Source organism: Lynx rufus, unplaced genomic scaffold (assembly GCF_022079265.1).
Source record: "Lynx rufus isolate CCGP_SWC_20201006 ecotype Redwood Valley unplaced genomic scaffold, mLynRuf1.p SCAF_2, whole genome shotgun sequence".
In the NCBI taxonomy this organism is placed as follows: Eukaryota; Metazoa; Chordata; class Mammalia; order Carnivora; family Felidae; genus Lynx; species Lynx rufus.
Window position 1 is genome coordinate 72,573,552 of NW_025814834.1, and position 24,234 is coordinate 72,597,785.

The following is a 24,234-nucleotide window of genomic DNA, read 5'->3' on the forward strand; positions in this document are numbered from 1 at the left end:
TAACATTTATTCATCTTTCAGAGACAGAAACAGACAGAGCATGAGCGGGGAAGAGACAGAGAGAGGGAGACACAGAATCTGAAGCAGGCTCCAGGCTCCGAGCTGTCAGCACAGAGCCCAGCGTGGGGCTTGAACCCACGAACGGCAAGATCATGACCTGAACCAAAGCCGGACGTTCGACTGAGCCACCCAGGCACCCCAGGAGTACACTTATCTTCATAAGCATGAAGTAATCTATAGAACTGTTGAATCATTATGTTGTATACCTGAGACTAGTAACACTGTACAAATAAGGCAAGAATGTCCTCTGTGATAATGTGGATTATACTTTCAGTCCTACGTCACTCCCCAACCTCCAGAGAGAACGGTGAAGGTTTAAGTATATAATAGCAAATAGCTTAGGTAATTATGACTATGTAATGACGCTTCCATAAAAACCCAAAAGAACTTGGTTCAGACAGCTTCTAGATTGGTGAACATGTGGAGATGCAGTAGAGTGGCATGCCTGCAGAGGGCTTACAGAAGCTCTGCACCTTTTCCCCATCCGTTACCCTATTTATCTCTTCATCTTATTCATATTATTTAACAAACCGGTAAACATAAAAGAATTCCCTTGACTTCTGTGAGCCACTCTAGCAAATAAAAAACTTAAGATGGGGGGCACCTGGGTGGCTCTGTGAGTTAAGCGTCCAACTCTTGATTTCAACTCAGGTGATGATCTCACATTTCGGGAGTTCAAGCCCCCACATCAGGCTCTTTGCTGAGAGCATGGAGTCTGCCTGGGATCCTGTCTTTCCCTCTCTGCCCCTCCCCTGCTCTCCCTCACTCAAAATAAATAAAATAAAAAAGCAAAAAAAAAAACCAAACAAACAAAAAAAAACCTAAAAAAATCTAAAAACTAAAAGCTAAGGTGGATGTTGATAGAACCTACAATCTGTAGCCTGTGACTGGCATCTAAAGTGGGGGAGTGGGTAGAAGGCAGTTTTGCAGGATTTCCACTAATCTGTGGAATCTGATGCTATCTCCAAATAGATAAGTGTTAGAATGGAACTGAATTCTTAGACACACCAATGGTGTCCAAGAATTATGTGGGTTGTGTGAGGGATCCCACCCTCTCCCACTTTGGAATTGGGTTGGAGAACCCAAGGCCCCCTAACATCAGGTATAAGGCAAAGATTTATCCCTCAGCACTGCTTATCTTTTTATATCCTCTTAAGAAAACAAACAAACCTTAGATGTAACTGCCATATATAACATTAGTTTCAGATGTGTCACATGATTCTGTGTATCATAATGATGAATACAGTCATTCTAGTCAACATCTACTACAACACAGTGATAAAATTTCTACTCTTGTGACTGAGAACTTCTAAGATCTACTCTCTCACCAATTTTCAAATATACCCCCTGGTATTATTAACTATAGTCAATATACTGCCCATTATATCCTGAGGACTATTTTATAACTGGAAATTTATACCTTTTGGCCACCTTCACCCACTTTGCCCAACCCTACCTCCCAGACTCTGGCAATCACCAATTTGTTCTCTGCACCCATAAATCCAGAATTTTCTTTAGATTCCATATAGAAGTGAGATCTAATTAGGGATTTGTTTCTGCCTGACATATTCCACTTTGGCATAATGCCACCATGCTGTTGCAAATCGTAGGATATTTTTAATTTCTATGGCTGAATTATATTCTACTGTAAATATACACACAACATTTACTTCACCCATTCATCCATCAATGGACACTTGTTTCCATGTCTTGGATACTGTAAATAATACTCAATTAACATGCAGGTGTACTTATCTTTTTGAATTAATGCCTTTCAGATAAATACACAGAAGTAGAAATGTTAGATCATATGGTAGTTGATTTTAATTTCTGGAGGAACCTTCATCATGTTTGTGATAGTGATTACACCAATTTACATTTCCACCAATAGTGCACAAGGGTTTTCTTTTCTCCATACCCTAGCCAACACTTGCTAATTCTTGTCTAGCTATTCTTGAGGTGATAGGTCATTGTCTTCTCTAATAAGTGATGTTGAATACCTGTTCAATGTACCTATTGGCCATTAATGTGTCCTTTTTGGGAAAATGTCCATTCAGTTCCTCTGCCAATTTTTTAAACAGTTCTTTTGTTTGCTACAGAGTTGTATGAAAATTTCTTTATATATTTGATGTTAACCCCTTATAAGGTATATCATTTGCAAATATTTTCTCCTGTTTGGTAGACTGCCTTATCATTTTGTTTTGATGGTTTCCTTTGCTATGCAGAAGCTTTTTAATATGATGCAGTCCCACTTGTTTACTATTGTTTTGGCTGCCTTTGCTTTTGGTATGAAATCCAAAAAATTGCCAAGTCCCCTGTCAAGGATCGTACAGTCTATATTTTCTTCTAGTTTTATGGATTCAGATCTAACGTTTAATTCTTTAATCCATTAACTTGATTTTGTGTATTGTGTAAGATAGTGGCTCATTTTAATTCCTTTACATATGGCTTTCCCATTTTCCCAACACAATTTATTGAAGAGACTTTACATTCCACACTGCACATTCTTGGCTCCACTGTGGTCCATTAATTAACCATATATGCGTGGGTTTATTTCTGGGCTCTTTACAGTGCTCCACTGATTTAACTGCTTTTTATGCCAGTATCATAGTGTTTTGATTAGTCTTAGGATTGTAATCTAGTTTGAAATCAAGGAGCACAATGCCTCCAGTTTCATTATTCTTTCTCAATATTGCTTTAGCTATTGGGGCCTTTTGAGATACCAAACTTTAAGACTGTTATTTCTGTGAAAAATACCACTGGAATTTTGGTAGAAACTACACCCAATCTGTAGACTCTTTTGGGGAGTATGGGATTTTTTTTTTCAATGTTTATTTATTTTTGAGAAAGAAAAGGGGGAGGATGGGGAGGCAGACAGAGAATCCCAAGCAGGCTCCACGCTGTCAGCACAGAGCCTGACACGGGGCTCAATTTCACAAACTGTGAGATCATTACCTGAGCCAAAATCAAGAGTCAGACACTCAGTTGACTGAGCCACCCAGGCACCCAAAGCAATATGGGCATTTTAACAACATTAATGCTTTCAACCCAAGGGCACAGGATAGCTTTCCATTTATCTGTGTCGTTTTCAACTTCTTTCATTAATCAATGTCTCATAATTTCAAGTACACAACATTCACCCCCTTGCTCAAATTAATCCCCTGTAGGTATTTTACTTTTTGATGCAGTTGCAAATAGGACTGTTTCCTTAATTTCTCTAATAGTTTGTTATAGAAATGCAACTGATTTTGTTGAGTACTGACACAAAGTACTGACTTTGTATCGCACAGCTCTACTGAATTTTTAAATTAGTTCTAACAATTTTCTGGTGGAGTCTTTAGGGTTTCTGTAAGTATTATGTTATCTAGAAAAAGGAGGCAGTTTTACATGTTCTCTTTTGATGTGAAAGCCTTTTATTTCTCTTTCTTGACCAACTACACACTGGCTAGAGCTGCCAATGCTATGTTGAACAAAAATAAAGAGTAGGCTTCCTGTCTCTAGTTTGATCTTAGAGGAAAAGCTTTCAGCTTTTCACCATGGAGTATGATGTTCCCTGTGGACTTGTCATATATGGTCTTTACTATGTTACATTCTCTCTATACCCATTTTGCTGAGTTTTTATCATAAATGGATGCTGAATTTTGTCAAACTTTTCCTGCATCTGAGATGATATGATTTTTAGCCCTCATTTTGTTAATGTGGAATATCACATTGACTGATAATGTGGATGTTCAACCATCCTTATATCCTAGGGATAAACCCCACTTGACCATGGTGTAGGATCTTCTTAACGTATTATTGAATTTGGTTTGCTAATATTTTATTGAGGATTTTACATGTGTGTTCACCAGGGATACTGGCGTATTTCTTTTATTATAGTATTCATGTTTGGTTTTGGTATTAGGGTAATGTTGGCCCCATAAAGTAAACTGGGAATCTTACTGTTTTTTTGAAAGTTTGAGAAGTTTGGTAAAATTTATACAAGTGATCTGATTCTGGACTTTCATTTGTTGGGAGGTTTTGATTACTGAGTCAATCTCCTTACTCATTATTGATCTGTTCAGATTTTCTATTTCTTTATGATTCAGCCTTAGTGGGTTATGTATTACCACGAATTTATTTCTACAGGTTGTCCAGTTTTTGGCATATAATTGTTCATAGTTGTCCCTTATGATCCTTTGTATTTTTTGGTATCATTTATTTCTGATTTTGAGACCTCTTTTTCTCTTGGTGAGCCCAGCCAAAGGTCAGTCTATTCTGTCTAGCTTTAAAAAACAAACAAAAAAAACCCAAACAGCTCTTAGTTTCACTTATTTTTTCTATTGTCTTTTTTGTCTCTTTTATTAATCTTTTTAATTTCTACCCTTTTAACTTTGGGCTTACTTGGTTCTTCTTTACACCACTCTTTCCTAACAGTGCACTAGAAGTTTTAAGTAGTGCAGTGCAGTAAGGCAAGAAAAGTAAATGAAATGTACAGATTGGGAAGGAAGACATAAAAGTATCTTTATTTGAAGATGACACCCTCAATGTGGAAAACCTTACAGAATCAACAACAACAAAAAAATACCTTGTGGAACGAAAAAAGGATTACAGTAAGGTTGTAGAACACACGGTTAATATGAAAAAAAAAAAAAAAAAAAAACTTGATCACTTTCCCATATGCTAGTAATGAAAAAGTGGAATTGAAAATAAAAAACTTTTACCACTCAATAATAAAGCAACAAAATAACCCAATTAAAAAATGAGCACAGGATCTGAATAGATGTTTCTTCAAAGATATAAAAGTAGCTAATTATAATTAGCAAAAGATACTAAACATCAAGAGTCATCAAGGAAATCTAAATCAAAGCTGCAATAAGATACTTCACACAGGATAGGATGGCTAGAATCAAAATGTAAGATAAGTGTGTAGGCAAAGATGTAGCAAGATCAGAACCCCATACTTAATTGCTGGTAGGAATATAAAATGGTCCAGGTGGTTTGGAAAATAGTCTGGCAGCTCCTCAAAAAACTGAACACAGAGTTATACCATATGACTGAACAATTCCACTCTCAGGTATATACCCAAGGTAACTGAAACCGTAAGTCTGTACAAAAACTGTACATGAATATTTATGGCACCATTATTCATAATAGCCAAAACATGAAAACACAAATGTCCATCAGTGGATAGATGAATGGATAAACAAAATGTGACATATCCACACAATAGAGTATTATTTATCCATAAAAAAAGTATATCCAATTCAATGGAATATTGCTCATTCATAAAAAAGGAATGAGGTACTGATATATGCCACAACACAGATGAACCTTAAAGGCATGCTAAGTGAAAGCTAGTACAAAATACCATAGCGTATACTTCTATTTCTGTAAATGAAAGTCCAAAATAAGGAAATCTACAGAGACAGAAAGTAGACCAGTGGTTGCTTAGTGCTGAGGAAGAAGGGCAGTGCAGTGATAGCTAAAGAAACTAGGTTTTTTCCCTAAGGAGATAAAAAGGTTCTACAATTGATTGTGGTGATGATTTGCACAACTCTGCAAATATACTAAAAACCACCAAATTGTAGGGGTGCCTGGGTGGCTCAGTTGGTTAAGCATACAACTTCAGCTCTGGTGATGATTTCATGGTTTGTGGTTTCAAACCCTGCATCAGACTCTGTACTGACAGCTCAGAGCCTGGAGCCTGCTTTGGATTCTGTCTCTCCCTCTCTGCCCCTCTCCAGCTCATGCTCTGTCTCTTCTCCCAAAATTAAAAATAAACATTAGAAAAAAATTAAAAAATAAAAACCCCCCAATTGTATACTTTAAATGAGTGAGTCATATGCTATGTGACCTATACCTCAATAAAGTTATTCTTGAAAAAAAGAACATTAACAATTGCTGCAAATACAATCAATGTCATCCACTGGACAATGCTTAATCATTTAATGCACTGTACCAGAACCAAGTCCAGAATGACTTGGCTCCTCATTTCCATGAATCAATGCTATGACTGGGATGACTGCTAATTCCTGCTTTGAAAAATTTCCAGACCAAAATTATCTCAGCCGTAAGTAACAACTTGGGACTTTGACCCCTTCTAAATATTCATGTGTTAAGAGTATACATTACCATACTAATGTGAAATCTCACATTCCAGTTTGTATTCTGAATGAGTAGTCTTCAATTTTCATAAAAAAGACATTAGATGATTTTAAGATTTATGAACTAATTCATGCCCAACTTTATGATAAATCCAGCTAAGAAATCTTACAGAATACAAAAAAGGATTTGGAGTCCACTGATCACTCAAAATTCCCCAATACCTATATGAAGACTACCAGAAAATTGGTATTTAGATCACTCTGTTGTCCCTTTATGGAAGTGATTTCACTGAGCTGTACTGTAGCATCACATCCTTTGCTAATGCTTAGGTTTACCATGAAACAACTTGACTAAACTAGGAATATACTAATAATATGAACACTAAAGACATGGTCCACTGTATTATTCACGGTCCCCTTCCAAACCAAATTGCCAAGCATTGCTTTGAGGAATTGGTTACTTGTCCTTATGAACAAAACACCTTAAAAGCTGAAAGCTGACTGTATTTCCCTGTGACCTTTCTGAAGCCCAAAACAAGAGTCCAAGTTTAACATTAAAACACTACAGGACTTATAAATGCCTGCAGTGTTACAACTTTGATCCACTTTCAGTATTTTATCTGTATTTTTCCTGATTCCATTTTAAAACTATTTTCATTTTCTTGACTGATTATATGCATACTTGCATGTATTTAGTTCTCTGGAAGTGAACCTTGTAGTACATAAACACATATTAATGACTATTCTTTTAATTCTTGAGATAACATAGTATGCAAAATATGCAAATGGTACTGAGCTCTCTAAATTGATCTACAAACTAGAAAATATGTAAACAGAAAGCCTCTCATTTTATCGTTTCACGTTAAAAGTAATCTCAAAGCTGGATGTTACAGGGGACGAATCACTAGAATCTACTTGAAATCATTACAGCACTATAGGCTAAGTAACTTGTATATAAATTAAAAAAATAAAAATTTAAAAAAATTAAAAAAAATAAAAATGAAAAAATAAAAGTAATCTCAAAGTAGAAGAAAGTGTAGTGGGATTATGGCCACTTAAATTGAGTTATAGAAACATACGTAAAACTGAGGCTCCTGGGTAGCTCAGTTGGATAAGTGTTGGACTCAGTTTCAGCTCAGGTCATCTCATGGTTTATGGGATCAAGCCCTATGTTCGTCTCCTTGCTGACAGCACGAAGCCTGCTTAGGATTCTCTCTCTCTCCCCATCTCTCTTGCCCCCCCCCCTTCCCGCTCACATACCTGCTTTCTCTTTCAAAATAAATAAAAATAAAATAAAATAAAAAAAAGAAATATATGTGAAATAATTATTACATATTACAAAATGCTACCAAATTCTTATTACAATATGAATTATAGGAATTATATTTTTTCAAAAATATTTAAAATTCTACTTACTGTTACCAAATAAATAAGATGATCATTCAAATTGTTAACAAAAACTTCAAGATGAAGTAACAAAAATTTCAGCAAGATTCATAAGAGAGGAAGCCCAGCTTACAAATGGCTGAAAACCAAAAGATCTTGAGAAAATCAATTGATTGGAACTTAGAATCTATATTTTCCCAAAGAAACAATGCTATCCCTAAGTCTTAGATTCTTAGGTACACTATCCTAATCATGAGACTGGGGAAACCACTTCTCTTTCCAGATTGCAGATCTTTATGCATGAAATGACACAAGTATCCACCCTATGTAAATAAAGTTAAAAGGAAACATTATTCTATAAAATGTTAAGCACTATATAAGGTGTTTCCCTATTATTTAATCCTTAATGTAACTGAAATTGATCTATCATGCCTATCTTTTTGAAGCTTCAGCTTTACCAAGTGTCTGAGATAAGGGGAATGCTAGGTTGCAAAGAGGTGTGAGAAAACATGAGTAATTTTTAAAAATATTCCCTTTGATATTTAAATAGAATGTAAATGTAAATGTAAACATACATTTTGTTGAGTAGTATTAAGATTATATAAAACTAAATATGTAATATGTAATTTAAATATTCTGGTAACATATTACACTGTACCTTAAGGGTATTATCTATTTAAACCAAAATAAAGCCAGGAAATAATGAATACAGTAACAATCACAAACATCATCATAAAATGGAAACAATAATCATTATAAAATGGAAACATCTGAACCCTAAGCTCCAACCACAGTTGTTGTAAGTGCTTTCATGTGTTATTTCTTTCACTTGATCCTAGTAATAACTGTGTGAAAAGCTATTACCACCATTTTACAGAAGAAACCCAGATAAAAAATAATTTACACAAGAACACAGAAATTTCAGTTTCTAAATCAAAGCTAAAGAGCAAAGCAGGCTAGGAGTAGTTGATTTAAGACTGGAAATGTTCCTATAATCCATTAGAAAAAAATGGATGCCACTTAAAGCAATTGAAAAACATTAAGAAAAACTCCAAAGCTGATTTATCTTATTAACAATCAATGAAAGATATAAGTGGTTTTTCATGGTTGCATTTGTTGAACTTCCACCATGAAAACTGAGACTTTTAGAGTAATCTAGTAGGACATTAAGAAAAAGAAGAAAAAGCCAGAAGGAACAGTATTGTAAATATGTTTTAAAGTGGATGTCAATAAATTTTCTAAATGTAGTTAAGACTTTACACTTAATATAATTAGCTATAACAATTATAATGAAAACAAATGTAGCAGCTAACATTTACATAGTGTTTATCATGTGGCAGGCACTATTCTCATTCAGTGTAATAATTCACCTAACACTAATAACCCAACTGACTGATATGGAAAATAAGAAAGAACAATGTAGAGTAACTTGCCTAGGTTGACACAGCTAGCAAATAACAGAACAGGACTCCAATCCAGGCAATACAGTATGGTTTCAGAGTCTTTGTTCCTTACTAACAAGCTATATGAAAAATTGGAAAAAAACAAATCTGTGCTCTTAATCAGTAACAATCATTTAACCCAGAACTTTTCTATAGAATGAAAATATACAATTCTGCACCTCTGGGCAAGTGTCCTTTTTGTCTAGCAACAGAATAAAAAAATACATTATCAACCAACATTTAAAATGAGACTAAGTTGGGGTGCCTAGGTGGCTCAGTCGAGTGTCTGACTCTTGATTTTGGCTCAGGTAATGATCTTACAGTTCCTGAGATCAAGACCTTCATCGGGCTATACAATGACAATGCAGAGCCTGCTTGGGATTCTCTCTCTCCCTCCCCGGCTTATGGGTGGTGCTAGCTCCCCTCCTCCCCCTTTCTCTCTCAAAATGAATAAACAAACATTAAAAGATAAAATAAGGGTGACTGGGTGGCTCAGTCGGTGAAGCATCCAATTTTGGCTCAAGTCATGATCTTGTGGTTCATGGGTTTGGGCCCTGCAACAGGCTCCATGCTGACACTGCAAGAGCCTGCTTGGAATTCTGTCTCTCTGCCCCTCCCTCACTTGTGCTCTCTCAAAAAAAAAACTTTAAAAACACAAATAAAATAAAATGAGAGTAAGTAAATAGTTCGTAAAAAGTGAGGAAGTATGTACTAGATTAGGCACTTTAGAGAAATATTTTACTTCAGTCTTTCTCTGAATATTTTATAAAATGCTTATTACTATGTAGAAATATTTTAAAATGAGACTCTGTCATATAATACACATCACATGATATACATATTTTTAAATAACTTAAATGGAAATTCTCACTAAAGGATTTTTAGATTCTAGTTACCCAAACAGACTTTTGCACATCACTTATGATTTCATTAGCTGTTCAGACAATAATGCAATAAATTTAAATTTGAAAGATCAGCCATATGAATTGCATTAAACCTAGAAATCATGCCTTTTGAAATTTATACTGTTTTATACTACAACTACTGTGTTTATATCACTAATAAGCCCTTTCAAAACTCTGCTGTCAATCTAAAGGAAAATTAACTACATAAGAGTAGCTTATGTAGGTTTATGTAGATTATGAATCTGCAAACTCTTAACTAACCATAAAAATAAAACCCTAAAGTTCGTCTAAAAGACAGTCTATTAATAATCACCTACCAATAAAATCAAAATATTTAAAAGCCATACTGTGGAATAAAAACACTTAACAATCAGGGGTGCCTGGGTGGCTCAGTTGGTTAAGCATCTGACTTTGGCTCAGGTCATGATCACACAGTTTGTGAGTTCAAGCCCTGCGTACAGCTTTGTGCTGACAGCTCAGAGTCTCGAGCCAGTTTCAGATTCTGTATCTCCCTCTCTGCCCCTCCCCCGCTCACACTCTGTCTCTCTCTCTCCTGCAAAAATAAACATTAAAAAAAAATTCATTATTCCACCACTGCTTTGCGTACGTGCAGAGAAAAGTCAGATAAATTCATAATATGTTAAAGAAAGGATGTAGTTTTTGGTCCTTTGACCAAGTCATCCACATTGACAAGTTAAACTTACACTTAATTGATACTTATGTTTTTAAGTAAACAGGTTTCCAAGTCTTTGAAATACAGTAAAATTATTTTACATAAGAGCATCAAGGCCGCCTTTATTTTTGTTGAGGGGCGGACGCAAGGGCAGGCATATGAGAAGGGGAGAGGAGCAGAGGGAGAGAGAATCTTAAGCAGGCTCCTTGCTCAGCATAGGAGCCCAACCCAGGACTCAATCCCACCCATGACCTGGGATCATGACCTGAGCCAAAATCAAGAGTTGGATGCTCAACTGATTGGGCCATCCAGGTGACCCAAACCACAATGTCTTCTTCATAATTCTGAAGTCCACAAAGTTGGAAAAACACTGAGTTCTTAATACTTGGTGTAAATGGTCATTCACTTTCCTGCAGATATATTAATGGGTTTTATTACAGGATGTTTCAGATCCAGCTGAAGATCTTAAAATTACACTTTTCTAAAATCTAAAAAACATGTGGCCCCAGGAGATTTTGAAAAAGAGACTGTATACATATATTCTAAGTTGTTACCTGATATTCAGAATCCAGTCTAAATGAAGAGTCTCTTGAGTGATAGGTATCATTTAAACTATTTCCTCTGCTTCCAGACATCATCCTAGCACTTAAAGAGCTGGATGGTTGAACAGAAATTCTTCTTGGGATCCTTGAAGGTTTAGACTCCATTCTTAAAGTTTCCTGCAAAATGTAAATTTTGATTAATTGTCTTTGGAAAATCATGGAAACCTTAGGTTCTTTCTTTCTTTCTTGGGGAGGGGTGGGGGGTGGGCAGTGAGGGGCAAAGGGAGTGGGAGAAAGAAAATCCCAAGCAGGCTCAACCCTGAGCCTGATGAGGAGCTTGATCTTACGACCCTGAGATTATGACCTGAGCCAAAATAAAGAGTCAGATGTTTAACTGACTAAGCCACCCAGGAGTAATCATCAACTCAAATCAAGAATTAACCATGCAAATTAACTGTATCAGGCATGGGGAATTATGAGACTATCAAAACTCTTCTTCTACAAGGCAGGAGTCTAAAGTCCATCAAAGGCTTCCTACTGCCCATAAAATGAAGCAAGCTGATAAAAGTGGGATGAGGAACTCAGGTTGTTGCCAAAGCTTGGGCTCTTTTCCTTAGTAATTTCTCTCTATAGAATCCTACACAAATTTGTAGGATTTTTCAAAAATGAGAATGACTTCTAAATTTTCTTTACTAAATATTCCTTAACCTACACCAAGAGTCCCAATAGCTATGCATGATCTTTTAACTATGCAGGTATCTCCTACTTTTCAAAAGTCTATGTTATGCTACTTCACCTGTTTTCACTAACCAGAAGAAATCCAAAGAGAATTTTTGCTTTTATAAAAAGAAGGCAATGGGGTGCCTGGGTGGCTCAGTTGGATACACATCTGACTCTTGATTTTGGCTCAGGTCATGATTTCAGGGTCCTGAGATCAAACCCTGTATTGGGCTCTGTATTGGGGTGGAGCCTGGGTGGGATTCTCTCCCTCTCCTGTGATGCATGCACACAGGCACACTCTCTCTCAAAAACAAAAAAAGGTGAAAAGTGAAAAAAAAAAAACATTCAGTATTTGTTTTGCAGCAAGCCATTACAGAGGCAATGTGTACTGAGTAGCAAGTGACAACACCAACCTCCTTTCCCAGGAACTACATTCCTGGTCTTGGCATCAAGTTCCCATGACTTTAAACTGTGTCTATGAGTTTCTGTGCTTTATCTCAATGTATTTTTTTTTTTCAACGTTTATTCATTTTTGGGACAGAGAGAGACAGAGCATGAACGGGGGAGGGGCAGAGAGAGAGGGAGACACAGAATCGGAAACAGGCTCCAGGCTCTGAGCCATCAGCCCAGAGCCCGACGCGGGGCTCGAACTCCCGGACCGCGAGATCGTGACCTGGCTGAAGTCGGACGCTTAACCGACTGCGCCACCCAGGCGCCCCTATCTCAATGTATTTTATGCAACCATTAACAAGATGTGGCCTAAGGTGCCAGAAAAGTCTGACAAGAGGTTATTTTTTGGGCTGGGAACATTCAATAGTTTTCTCACATAAACTAATGGTATTTGCTTCTTCTCTTTACACGAATTTCAGCTTACAAACAGTTTCACAGAAATGCTCTATTTTTGGACAGAGGTGGACACCTGTGTCTATATGAACAGAAACATACAACATGTACTCTTCTATGTCTGGTTTTATTTGCTCAATATTGTATTTGTGAGAGTCATTTGTGTTGTTGTATGTAGCTGTTGTAAGTTCACTTTAATTGGATTGTACGGTATTTTACTATATCAATGCACGTAATTGATTTTCCTATTCTACTGTGGATGGACACTGAATTGGTTCCAGTTCTAGGCTATTACAAGTAGTACTGCTATAAAGACTTCCAAACATATTTTTTAATATTTATTTTTGAGAGAGAGAGACAGACAGACAGATAGACAGTGTGAGCAAGGAAAGGGTAGAGAGAGAGGGAGACATAGAATCTGAAGCAGGCTCCAGGCTCTGGGCTGTCAGTACAGAGCTTGATGTGGGGCTCAAACCCACAAACCGTGAGATCATGACCCAAGCCAAAGTTGGATGCTTAACTGACTGAGCCACCCAGGCGCCCCTCACATTATTTTTATAAATTAATAAACTTTAAAAATTTTCTGGGGAAAGGATTTAGAAATCTAAATCCTCATTTAGAAATGAGGCCACTAGATAACTGAGAAACCACCAGTCTTGAGAGGAGAAAGAAGAGAAGGGCAAAAGAAAGTCGCAAATAAGAAATAATAATCTCAACTTTTCCCTCACTTTCAATGTCAAAAATTCCCTTATTGTTCTGGTAATGGGTTCAAATTAAAGCAACTATAAACAGATGCACTTCACTTTCCTGACATGCTGCTTGCATTTAAAGAATTTGCTTTACCAAAATATTCAAATTTAAACATTTAAAGTAAAAATACCTAATTTATTTTTGGCATGTAACCTTATTAACTTACCTACCTTGGATCAATCACAACTTTCTACCTTAAAAGTTACTACAAAAGAACTATCAACAATAGCCAAAGTATGGAAAGAGCCCAAATATCCATCGATGGATGAATGGATAAAGATGTGCTATATATATACAATGGAGTATTACTTGGCAATCAAAAAGAATGAAATCTTGCCATTTGCAAGTACATGGATGGAACTGGAGGGTATTATGCTAAGTGAAATTAGAGAAACACAAAAATCATATGACTTCACTCATAGGAGGACTTTAAGAGACAAAACAGATGAACATAGGGAAGGGAAACAATAATATAAAAACAGGGAGGGGGACAAAGCATAAGAGACTCATAAATATGGAGAACAGAGGATTGGGAGGGTGGGTGTAGGAGGGGGGATGGGCTAAATGGGTAAGGGGCACTAAGGAATCTACTCCTGAAATCATTGTTGCACTATATGCTAACTAATTTGGATGTAAATTTTAAAAAATAAAATTAAGGGGCGCCTGGGTGGCTCAGTCAGTTAAGCGTCCGACTTCGGCTTAAGTCATGAACTCACAGTTTGTGAGTTCAAGCCCCGCATCGGGCTCTGTGCTGACAGCTCGGAGCCTGGAGCCTACTTCGGATTCTGTGTCTCCCTTTCTCTCTGCCCCTCCCCTCCCCTGCTCATGCTCTGTCTCTCAAAAATAAATAAATGTTAAAAAAATTTTTTTTAAATAAAAAAAATAAAATTAAAAAATAAAAATAAAATAAAAGGTAACAGCACACAGAAAAAAATATTACAAAAGAAATTTCCTTTGCTGATCATATTTACTTTAAAAACATGGTATGAGGCAGTAACAGAAAAGATGAATAGAGGAAAAAACAGTAGGAAATATACAACAAACATGAAAACACAAATGCATGATGAATTAAAATGATTCCACTAAGAGTATCTAGCTAATGAGAAACCACAGTAAAAATTATACTGAGATATGATTAGATCAAAGAGAAAGATTATTAAAAAAGGTCAGTTTTGAACTTTCTGTTAAAACATGACAGGTTATCCTAGGGGCACCTGGATGGCTCAGTAGGTTAAGCCTGGACTTTGGCTCAGGTCATGATCTCAAGGTTTGTGAGTTAGAGCACCACATCAGGCTCTGTGCTGACAGCTCAGAGCCTGGATCCTGCTTCAGATTCTGTGTCTCCCTCTCTCTTTACCCCTCCCTTGCTCACACATTCTCTCTTTCAAAAATAAATTACTATTAAAAAAAAAAAATGACAGGTTATCCTTATGCATCTATTTGCCCCTCTTTCCAAAACCTTTATAAGACAATAATTGAAACCAAAAGATTTAACCATGAAAAAAGAACAGGAAAGGGGGCCACAAAAAGCAAGAGATCTTTTTTTAAAATTTTTTAACGTTTATTTACTTTGAGAGACAGAGCAGGAGAGGGGCAGAGAGAGAGAGAGAGAGAGAGAGAGAGAGAGAGAGAGAGACACACACAGAATCTGAAGCAGGTTCCTGGCTCTGAGCTGTCAGCACAGAGTCCAATGTGGGGCTTGAACTCACAAACTGTTAAGATTGTGACCTCAGCCGAAGTTGGAGGCTTAACCAACTGAGCCACCTAGGTGCCCTGAAAGCAATAGATTTCAATGTGTATTTGGAAAATCTAGAGGAGAAGGAGAGGTATAATAATTAAGCAGAGAAGATAAAACTATACCTTAGGCACTTAGAAAGAGATAGAAACTAAAAGCAAAACATTTGGCCTTAGCACACTAAAAAGAACCAAGACCTGAAAAGTACCATTAAAAAAGATGCATGGGGTTGAAAGTGAGCTGAATTAAAATCTGTAGCTGGAATGGTAAAACTCCAAATTCTTCCCCTAGCTTCATTCTTCCAAAAGTCGGAATAAGGCTTCTACAGAATAAGGATTTCACAGGCAATCCACCTCACTTAAGCATACAATCATCTTTACAGGGGTAAATGTAAAAAAAAAAATAAAACAAAATCTAAACATGTTCAATATTGAGACCTGAGAACTTTTTCCTGGTCCTATTTCTACAATATTGCCATAAAATTAAGGGATTTTTACTGTTGGATCACCAAACAAAACACCAGAGCAGTAAGATTTCTGGACACTGACATTTGGACTGCCCCCCCTTACAGAGCTAGTTTGCCACATGAACATCCTACTCCACAGCAAAGTCTACTAGTCACCAAGAGTTTCTAATCAGTGGGTTTGTTTTGTTTTGTTTTGTTTTTGTTTTTTGGAGTGAGGGAGTGGCAGAGGGAAAGGGACAGAAAGAATCTTAGGCAGACTCCATGCCCAGCGCAGAGCCTAATCTGGGCTCTATCTTAGAACCCTGAGATCATGACCTGAGCTAAAACAAGAGTTGGATGCTTAACCAATGGAGCTACTCAGGCGTCTCTCTAAACAGTTTTAGTGTTTCCTTCAAACAGATAAACAATAAGGATCACTAAGTAAGTATCCAAAGAAATCTTCCAATTTGAAAGAGAGACCAGAGTAAAAAAAAAAAAGGAACTTGAAGAAAATTTAAGTAAAGGAGATAACTACCGTCCTCAAAGGGATCAAAAGACATCTATTCATTAAATAACAGTCCTTAAGAAAGCAATCAGATGATAATAAAAATCTTGTGTGGCCCATTTAAAATGGGATATGCTTTTTAAAAAATGTGATACATTAATCTAAATTCAATATAACTATTAAGAATAAATTGAGAAATCCTCCTAGAAGTAGAAAATACAACCTTAAATTAAGAGAATTAACCAGGCAAATTACCATCTGACTTAACCATGGTGAAAAGAGAAGAAAAATTACCAAAGAAATAGGAACCTTTCTATTAATTTAAAGATATAAATCTCCACATTGAAAGGGCTCTAGATTACCCAGCAGGATCAAAGAAAAAAAGACCAACACTAATCACAATTTATCATCTTGAAATTTGAGAACACGAGAAATGAAGGGAAGACCCCCTACTGGCTTCTTAATTACAACTTTAAAAACGCTTAAGACAATGAAGCAATTGCCTGTAGTACTGAGAAAAAGGTTTAGCCTTGAATTCCAATCTAGCAACTAAGTGTAAGGTGGCGAATAGGACACATTTTCAGACATTCAAGATCTTTAACACAAGATAAAAAAAAAAAAAAAAAACAAGAAAAAAGTCAAAGGAAGCTAAATGAAGAACATATCCTAGAAAAATGAGAGTGTAAAGAAACAGACATGGAACCCAGGAAATTTAAGTAAAAGAAACTCCAGACACAGAACACAGGAAACAGTTCCAAAGATATATAGGAAGCACAGGGAACAGCTAATCCAGACTGGAGCAGGATCCCAGATAATGAAAGCAAAGTTCTAAGGGGGGTGGAGGAAATCATAAGGAAACTATTTTGGCATGTGTCAGAGACCATTATAAAATTGGGAGGGGCGCCTGGGTGGCTCCGACTCTTGATTTTGGTTCAGATCATCTCATAGCTCCTGAGATGGAGCTGGGTTGACAGCGCTGAGCTTGCTTGGGGATTCTCTCTCCCCCTTTCCCTTCGTCCCCCCACCCCCAAATAAATACATAACTTAAAAAAAAAATTGGGAAAAAAATGCTGAGCACAAAGAACAAATGGAAAATTAGTTTTCTGTTAGGAAAACAGTTATTTTTCAAAAAAGGGGGTGTTTGGCAAAGTGAACCTTAAAATTTACATAGTTATAATAATGTAAACATAAACTACTGAATCAATAATTTTGCTACAAACATGCTGTGGAATACAGGTGATTGGAGAAGACAAGGGTGAATAGGAAAAATACATATAATAGTGAAAAATTATTAAAGCGTATAAACACATTATTTAGAAATATGAAGATAAATTCTAGAACAGCTAAAAAGTTGAGGGTCAGTGCCTTTGGAAAGAGACTGGGAATGAAGGGTGGGGCAAAAGACTTCTCTCCTTTTAAGTAGGATGACCATATTTCCTGGTTTGCCTGGCATGGCCAGAAAAGTCCTAATTTGTGCTCATTATCCCAAGACAACTATTAATAGTCCTTGGTTTGTCTTAAAAGTGGCCTGGTTTGTATAATAAAGCATACAGTCACCTAACAAATCTTTTCTACCTTCAGTTTTTTATAAACCATTTACGTTATACTACACAAATTTTATTAAAGAGGATTATGAATTTGACCTTTAAAGAAGGTTTGCATTAGTAGTAAGAATATCACTGGTTAAATACAGACATTCAAAAACCCATAAATGATTTAACAAGTACCAGATTTATCATTTTATTAAGAAGTCTTAAAAAATACTAAACAAGGGACTATATTTGTGATAAGTATAGAGACACAAATTTTGTTTTAAGAGATACAGGCCTGCAGCCAGTTCTTTAACAATTATGCTTCTTAATCATACCTTATAGTTACTTTGTATTTATACCAATTCTTACTTGCAGACTTACTTGCAGAATGAAACTAACCTAGTAGGAAATCTGCTCAAAACAAACCTCTTGGGAGAAGGCAAAGAGGCAGAGTCCTCTGAGATATATAATTTATACTGCATAAAACTATTTTTGGCAACTCCTCTACATAAATTGATTGAATTCTGACAATGTAGGTGTTACCAGAAAACTTACATAACTTGGTTGCATAAGATGTAGGTTGAAAGCACAAAAAAACCGTAGAAAAAAATAAAATGTGCAGGTCCTTGGAAGACTTCTACCAGACCACCTACAATGTGGACTGCTACCAGACCACATACAAAGTATTATGGAGGCATCTTTTCAAGCCTAGATGCTTAGTGTGTGTGCTAGGCACATTAACACTAAACAAAGGTATGCGGTCAGAGGATAACATCGAATATGAACACTGAGATAGTGACTAAGAAGATGTTGTAGACAGGTAGAAAACAAACCACATAAATAACCATATAACTTAAATTGTTGTAAAGTGCTATAAAATAAAGGTGTAAACAAGAATGGACTATCGGAAAAAAGGTATTTGAAGCTTTAACCAAAACTTAAAGAGTACAGCACAAGAAAGTTCATGTGTACAATCTTTCCTCAACGGTCAGTGTAATAGTTTCTCAGGTTTTTCTAACACTATTATGCCTTTAAATCTAAATTTCTTTAGATTTGATTCCAGAGTTACACAGCTCTCTTTCTGTATGGTAATAAAATAAACATATCACCAAGGTGTGAGACACCTTTGCACAAGTATAGGACCCTGAAAGCTCTGATGCTGACACACTGAAATTCTTGATAATTTCATCCTCGAACTCCTGTTTTATAAGTGAAGTCAGGAGAGCAGAGCATGAGCGTGAGCTGAAGGGGTATGTAACTATCTGGAATACCTTCCTACTGAAGTTGCATATAGCACTGATGACTACTATGAAACTTCCACAACACAATTTATACTCTCTTTAAGCCCCATGCAAGTCCTAGGCATCACGGGTCTACCCACATTATGTGTTCATGTTCCTTATCACCATATTTGACTAGTAAGCTGAAGCACTGCTAGCTCCAAGGGGCTGATTTTCCATTTTCCAGACTTGGTTTGAATGCAGAAAGAAGGAAACGAGCCACAAAAATCTTTTGATCAATTTGAGAGTTTTACTTTATTGAACTTTTCAATTTTGGAAATCAGAGGTCTCTTAGGTGAAGATTCTCTAGAGCAGATATTTAGCTGCTAGTTTACCTAATTAGTTGTGATTTTACCCTGTTAAGTGTACCCTCACCTTGAGGCATTTTAATAATGACTGACATAAGCAACAGGAGTGGAATACAGGCGTTCATATCAACTCCACAATTTATATAGTACGTTCACTTCATAAACCTGTAACTTGTTAGCTACTAGAAAAATTGACTATTTTTTTGTAGATAATATCATTCTGCTAGGTTTCCTAAGAAACTCTCTGAAGAGCTTTAAAATTTTTTTTTAACGTTTTTTTATTTATTTTTGAGACAGAGAGAGACAGAGCATGAACGGGGGAGGGGCAGAGAGAGAGGGAGACACAGAATCGGAAGCAGGCTCCAGGCTCTGAGCCATCACCCCAGAGCCTGACGCGGGGCTCGAACTCACGGACTGCGAGATCGTGACCTGAGCCAAAGTCGGACGCTCAACCGACTGCGCCACCCAGGCGCCCCTGAAGAGCTCTTTAAAACAAGTTCATGTTTTCCAGTGACCTGCTGAACATTTTAAAATATCTTTAGATTTAAAAAAAAAATGTGTTTTCTACCTATAAACAGCACAATTCAAATCTATTCTGTGGCAAAAATAATTCCTTACACCTTCTCTTAGTTCAGATAAAAAGCCTAAAAGAATTCCATGTCATCACCTGACATGCAAAATTCTGTAATTCTGTATCTTGATGTTATCTGCAAATTATCAAGATTTCACAATCACATGTTAAATGCAACTGAAAAATTTTCTCACAACTTACACTGGAATACAAACAAATTAAAATTGAATTTTACAATGTTTACCAGCAAGACTTTACTTGGACATCAAGGGTACTCTGGGTGAACCAACAAAGTCTCTATAAATACCATAATAAGATCTGTCTAAGGCAAACTCATCATTAATCCACACACCTTCTTTTGTATTTCATTCTACTAGTAATGCACCATTTCCAACCAAACTTTTTTTTAATACCTTAAAAAGAAAAGCCTAAACTCTTTGGCTCAGCATCCAGAACTCTAACCTACTGTTTCCAGTTAATTTCCAATTACTACCTTAAAAAAAATTCCTAGTTTCAGTTCATTCAACTTTTAAAAGTTACTGACTACTGAGGCGCCTGGGTGGCTCAGTCGGTTGAGCGTCCGACTTTGGCTCAGGTCATGATCTCACAGTTTTTGAGTTCAGGCCCCAGGTTGGGCTCTGTGCTAACAGCTCAGAGCCTGGAGCCTGCTTCGGATTCTGTGTCTCCTCTCTGTCCCTCCCCCACTTGTGCTCTGTCTCAAAAATAAATGTAAAAAAAGAATTTTTTTTTTAAAGTAAGAATACTTTTTTTTTCCCCTGAGTACTTTCAATATGCCAGGTGGGGTGCTAACTTCTCAAAATATAAAAAAAAAACCTATCTCCTGAACTCATACTTAAGGGGTACAGGGAGTGAATGGAATAAAAATAAATAAATACATAAATAACTACAATAAAATACAAATACCAAAAATATACAAAATGCTATGGAAGAGAATCATAAGTTCTTGATAGATTATTCAAAGCAATCTTCCCTCAAAACAATGAAAAATATTAGACTGAAATATAAAGAACATCCTCTTAAGAGCAATGAAAAGTTGACAAGATAATAAGGAATTACTAGGTCAACAATGAAGGGGAAATGGGACTCTAAGAGATATGAAGATACAAAAGCTACTTCTGCCCCTGGGAGCATTTGTAAATTCCCCAAAATTTAATTTTCATTTTACCACTCTTGTGGAAGAAATCAAAGCCCAGGATACGCACAAGGCATGGTCGTACACATATTAATTTCACTAGTCTCCCAACTTTTCTCTGCTTATTTTTTAATAAAGTTTATTTATTTGGGGGGAGGGGGCGGGTGGAGAGAGAATCCCAAGCAGGCTCCATGCTATCAGCATGTGCCTGACACAAGGCTCGATGCCACGAACCTTGAGATCATGACCTGACCTGAAATCAAGAGTCTGACACTTAACCAACTGAGATATCCAGGCACCCCTCTGCTTGAATATTGTCAAGAAAAGTCAAACTAATCAAATAAAATTGGGATTAAGTGTTCCCCCCACTGCTTCATGGAAAGCCACAAGAGACGATCATTCCAACACCTAACATATCAAGAATGAGCCAGATAATCTATAAAATCATTTTTCTTAAGTCCACCAAAGCTGAGGCTACAAGGCAAACAGACGAATTGAAATACAAAGAATGGTAAGCCCCTCCAAAAGAAATAAAACAAAGGAGGCCATCAAAAAAGCTGGTAACACAATAGCACTGCTAGGAATTTACCCAAGGGATACAGGAGTACTGATGCATAGGGGCACTTGTACCCCAATGTTTATAGCAGCATTCTCAACAATAGCCAAATTATGGAAAGAGCCTAAATGTCCATCAACTGATGAATGGATAAAGAAATTGTAGTTTATATACACAATGGAGTACTACGTGGCAATGAGAAAGAATGAAATATGGCCCTTTGTAGCAACGTGGGTGGAACTGGAGAGTGTTATGCTAAGTGAAATAAGCCATACAGAGAGGGACAGATACCATATGTTTTCACTCTTATGTGGATCCTGAGAAACTTGGTGGAAACCCATGGGGGAGGGGAAGGAAAAAAAAAAAAAAAAGAGATTAGAGTGGGAGAGAGCCAAAGCATAAGAGACTCTTAAAAACTGAGAACAAACTGAGGGTTGATGGGGGGTGGGAGGGAGGGGAGGGTGGGTGATGGGTATTGAGGAGGGCACCTTTTGGGATGAGCACTGGGTGTTGTATGGAAACCAATTTGACAATAAATTTCATATATTGAAAAAAAAAAAGGCTGGTAACAGCCAAAATTTATCAAATTCTTAAATACACAAAGACAAATATTTGTTAGTGTAAGACACTTTAGTAACTCTGGGAGCCTCAACACAAGGTAAGTCTTTTACACAGGCCTCCACTGAGTGCTCATAACAAAGAATGAGGACAGACAGGAGACTGGAAAGTCTTACTCTCTGCAGCATGACGATGCACGACCTGCCTATGTTTAAGAAAATAAAAGGAGAACTTGAAGAAGCTCGTCCATGCTCCAGATCCTGCAGGAGTACAAGGTGCGAGTGGCTGTTGCTAATAAAGGGTATGTACTTCCAGTACAGATTCTAAACTGATACAAGGCTGTGGTCTGTATGTAGCTACTACAGAAAGACTATGAAACCTGCTTGCCCAAGATCCTCCATCAATACAAGGCAGAGATCAGTTGCTTTTGGGGTGGGGTAGGGGAGATGGCAGAGTTTTGCATGCACTCTAGACTCTAGAAGGCAGCAAGAAGGACAGAAATCTGAGGACCAGGCACAGAGAGCTTGTCTAAGATTAGAGAAAGATGTACAGAACTAAGTACACTTCCTTTTGCCCCAAGCTTTGCTCCAAATAAGAAAGGTAGCTTACTGCTGAGAGAGTTGTAACAAATAGAGAGACCCCTTAATGCTAGATGTGCAGGGCCTGAAGGAAGTTGAGGCTAGTGAAAGAAAACTTATGTCCTCTAGTATCCAAGGCCTCACACTAAGAACTATGTAGTGACAGTCTACTACTGGAGTACTCTAAAGGTAAATAAAGTGATAATAAATTTCAAACCTGACCCAACTACAGACTAAACCAACACAACCCATCACACTGTCTGATAAAAGTGGATTATGTCCAATGTCCACATTCAGGCTTAAATATTATTTATTTCAGTCTCTACTTTTCTTTTACTTACAATGTTTGGCATTTAAACAAAAGTTATAAGACACAAAAATACAAGGGAAAAAAGAACCCACCGCTAGGAGATAAGAGAGTCGGACAGAACCAGATGAATATGGCTCCAATGTTAGCAAAGTGGAAAACTGATGCATTTAACAGTAAACTAAGCAAAACTAAAAACCAGGGATCTGGAAAATAGGCTAGAAGAAAATTATCAAGCATGAAGCATAGAAAAACAGATGGTGGTAAATATAGAATAGAGGGCTTCAAAGATACTAAAAGAAGACTAAGGAAGTCTACCATATGTTTAGGTGGAATTACAGAAGGAAAGGACCAGGAGAGAGAGAAAAAAAATTGGAGATACTGGCTGAAAGTGTTGCAAAAGTGACAAAGGATTAGTCAGAAAGCCCAGCAAATATCAACTAGAATAATTAGCAAGTACATCAATACTCACTGAAAATTATGCTTAAACTGAACATATTATGCTCACTAAAAATTCTGCTTAAAAACAACAAAAACCTGAAAATGCCATGGGAGCACTGATTGGAAATAAACAAAAGTTCCAGATGAGAAAGACTTCAGAGAAGGGAATGTCTGTCTTGACCTTTGAAGAATAATAGAAAAAGGAGGATGCATAAAAATGCTAAAGCATGTTGAAGAACTGGAAATAGAAAATGATCTGAGTGCCAGAGTGAAAGGGATGGTATGGGAGAGATGAACAGAAAGGGTGCTAAAGGGAATTCATAAAACAGATTATATCCATACTGTAAAGGCAACCTTGTGTTCTCTGCTCAAGAGTTCGTACTTTAACAATACAATGGTTTTCAGGGAGCCTGGATGGCTCAGTGGGTTAAGTGTCCGACTTTGGCTCAGGTCATGATCTCCCAGTTCATGGGTTCAAGCCCCACATCAGGCTCTGTGCTATTAGCTCAGAGTCTGGAGTCTGCTACAAATTCTGTCTCCCTCTGTCTCTGCCTGTCCCCTGTGCACATACACGTGCTCTCTCTCAAAAATCAACATTAAAAAAAAAATGATAGTTTTGAAGCTTTTACCACTAGTAATTTGTATATTATTTTTCTCTTAGGATCCCATAAATTATGTTCCTGACAAACAGAACTTTCAAAGATGAAAAAATTAGTAACCCAACAAAACTTTGTCTAGTTTTGCCTAGTCTTTTTTTTTTTTAATTTTTTTTTTTCAACGTTTATTTATTTTTGGGACAGAGAGAGACAGAGCATGAACGGGCGAGGGGCAGAGAGAGAGGGAGACACAGAATCGGAA

The 24,234-nt window shown here is 36.9% G+C and overlaps 1 protein-coding gene across 8 annotated transcripts in view; it reads right to left on the reverse strand.

The window, feature by feature from the left end:
- MARCHF7 (membrane associated ring-CH-type finger 7) overlaps nt 1-24,234 on the reverse strand; it is a 58,632-nt gene that overhangs the window by 26,607 nt on the left and 7,791 nt on the right. For all 8 annotated transcript variants that reach the window (XR_006962600.1, XR_006962597.1, XR_006962598.1 and 5 more), the window contains exon 2: nt 11,107-11,271. Coding sequence is in view for 5 of the 8 variants with exons in the window: in XM_047082218.1 (XP_046938174.1) it covers nt 11,107-11,259 (153 nt within the window). In the remaining 3 variants the exon portion in view is untranslated. The remainder of the gene's footprint in view (nt 1-11,106; nt 11,272-24,234) is intronic.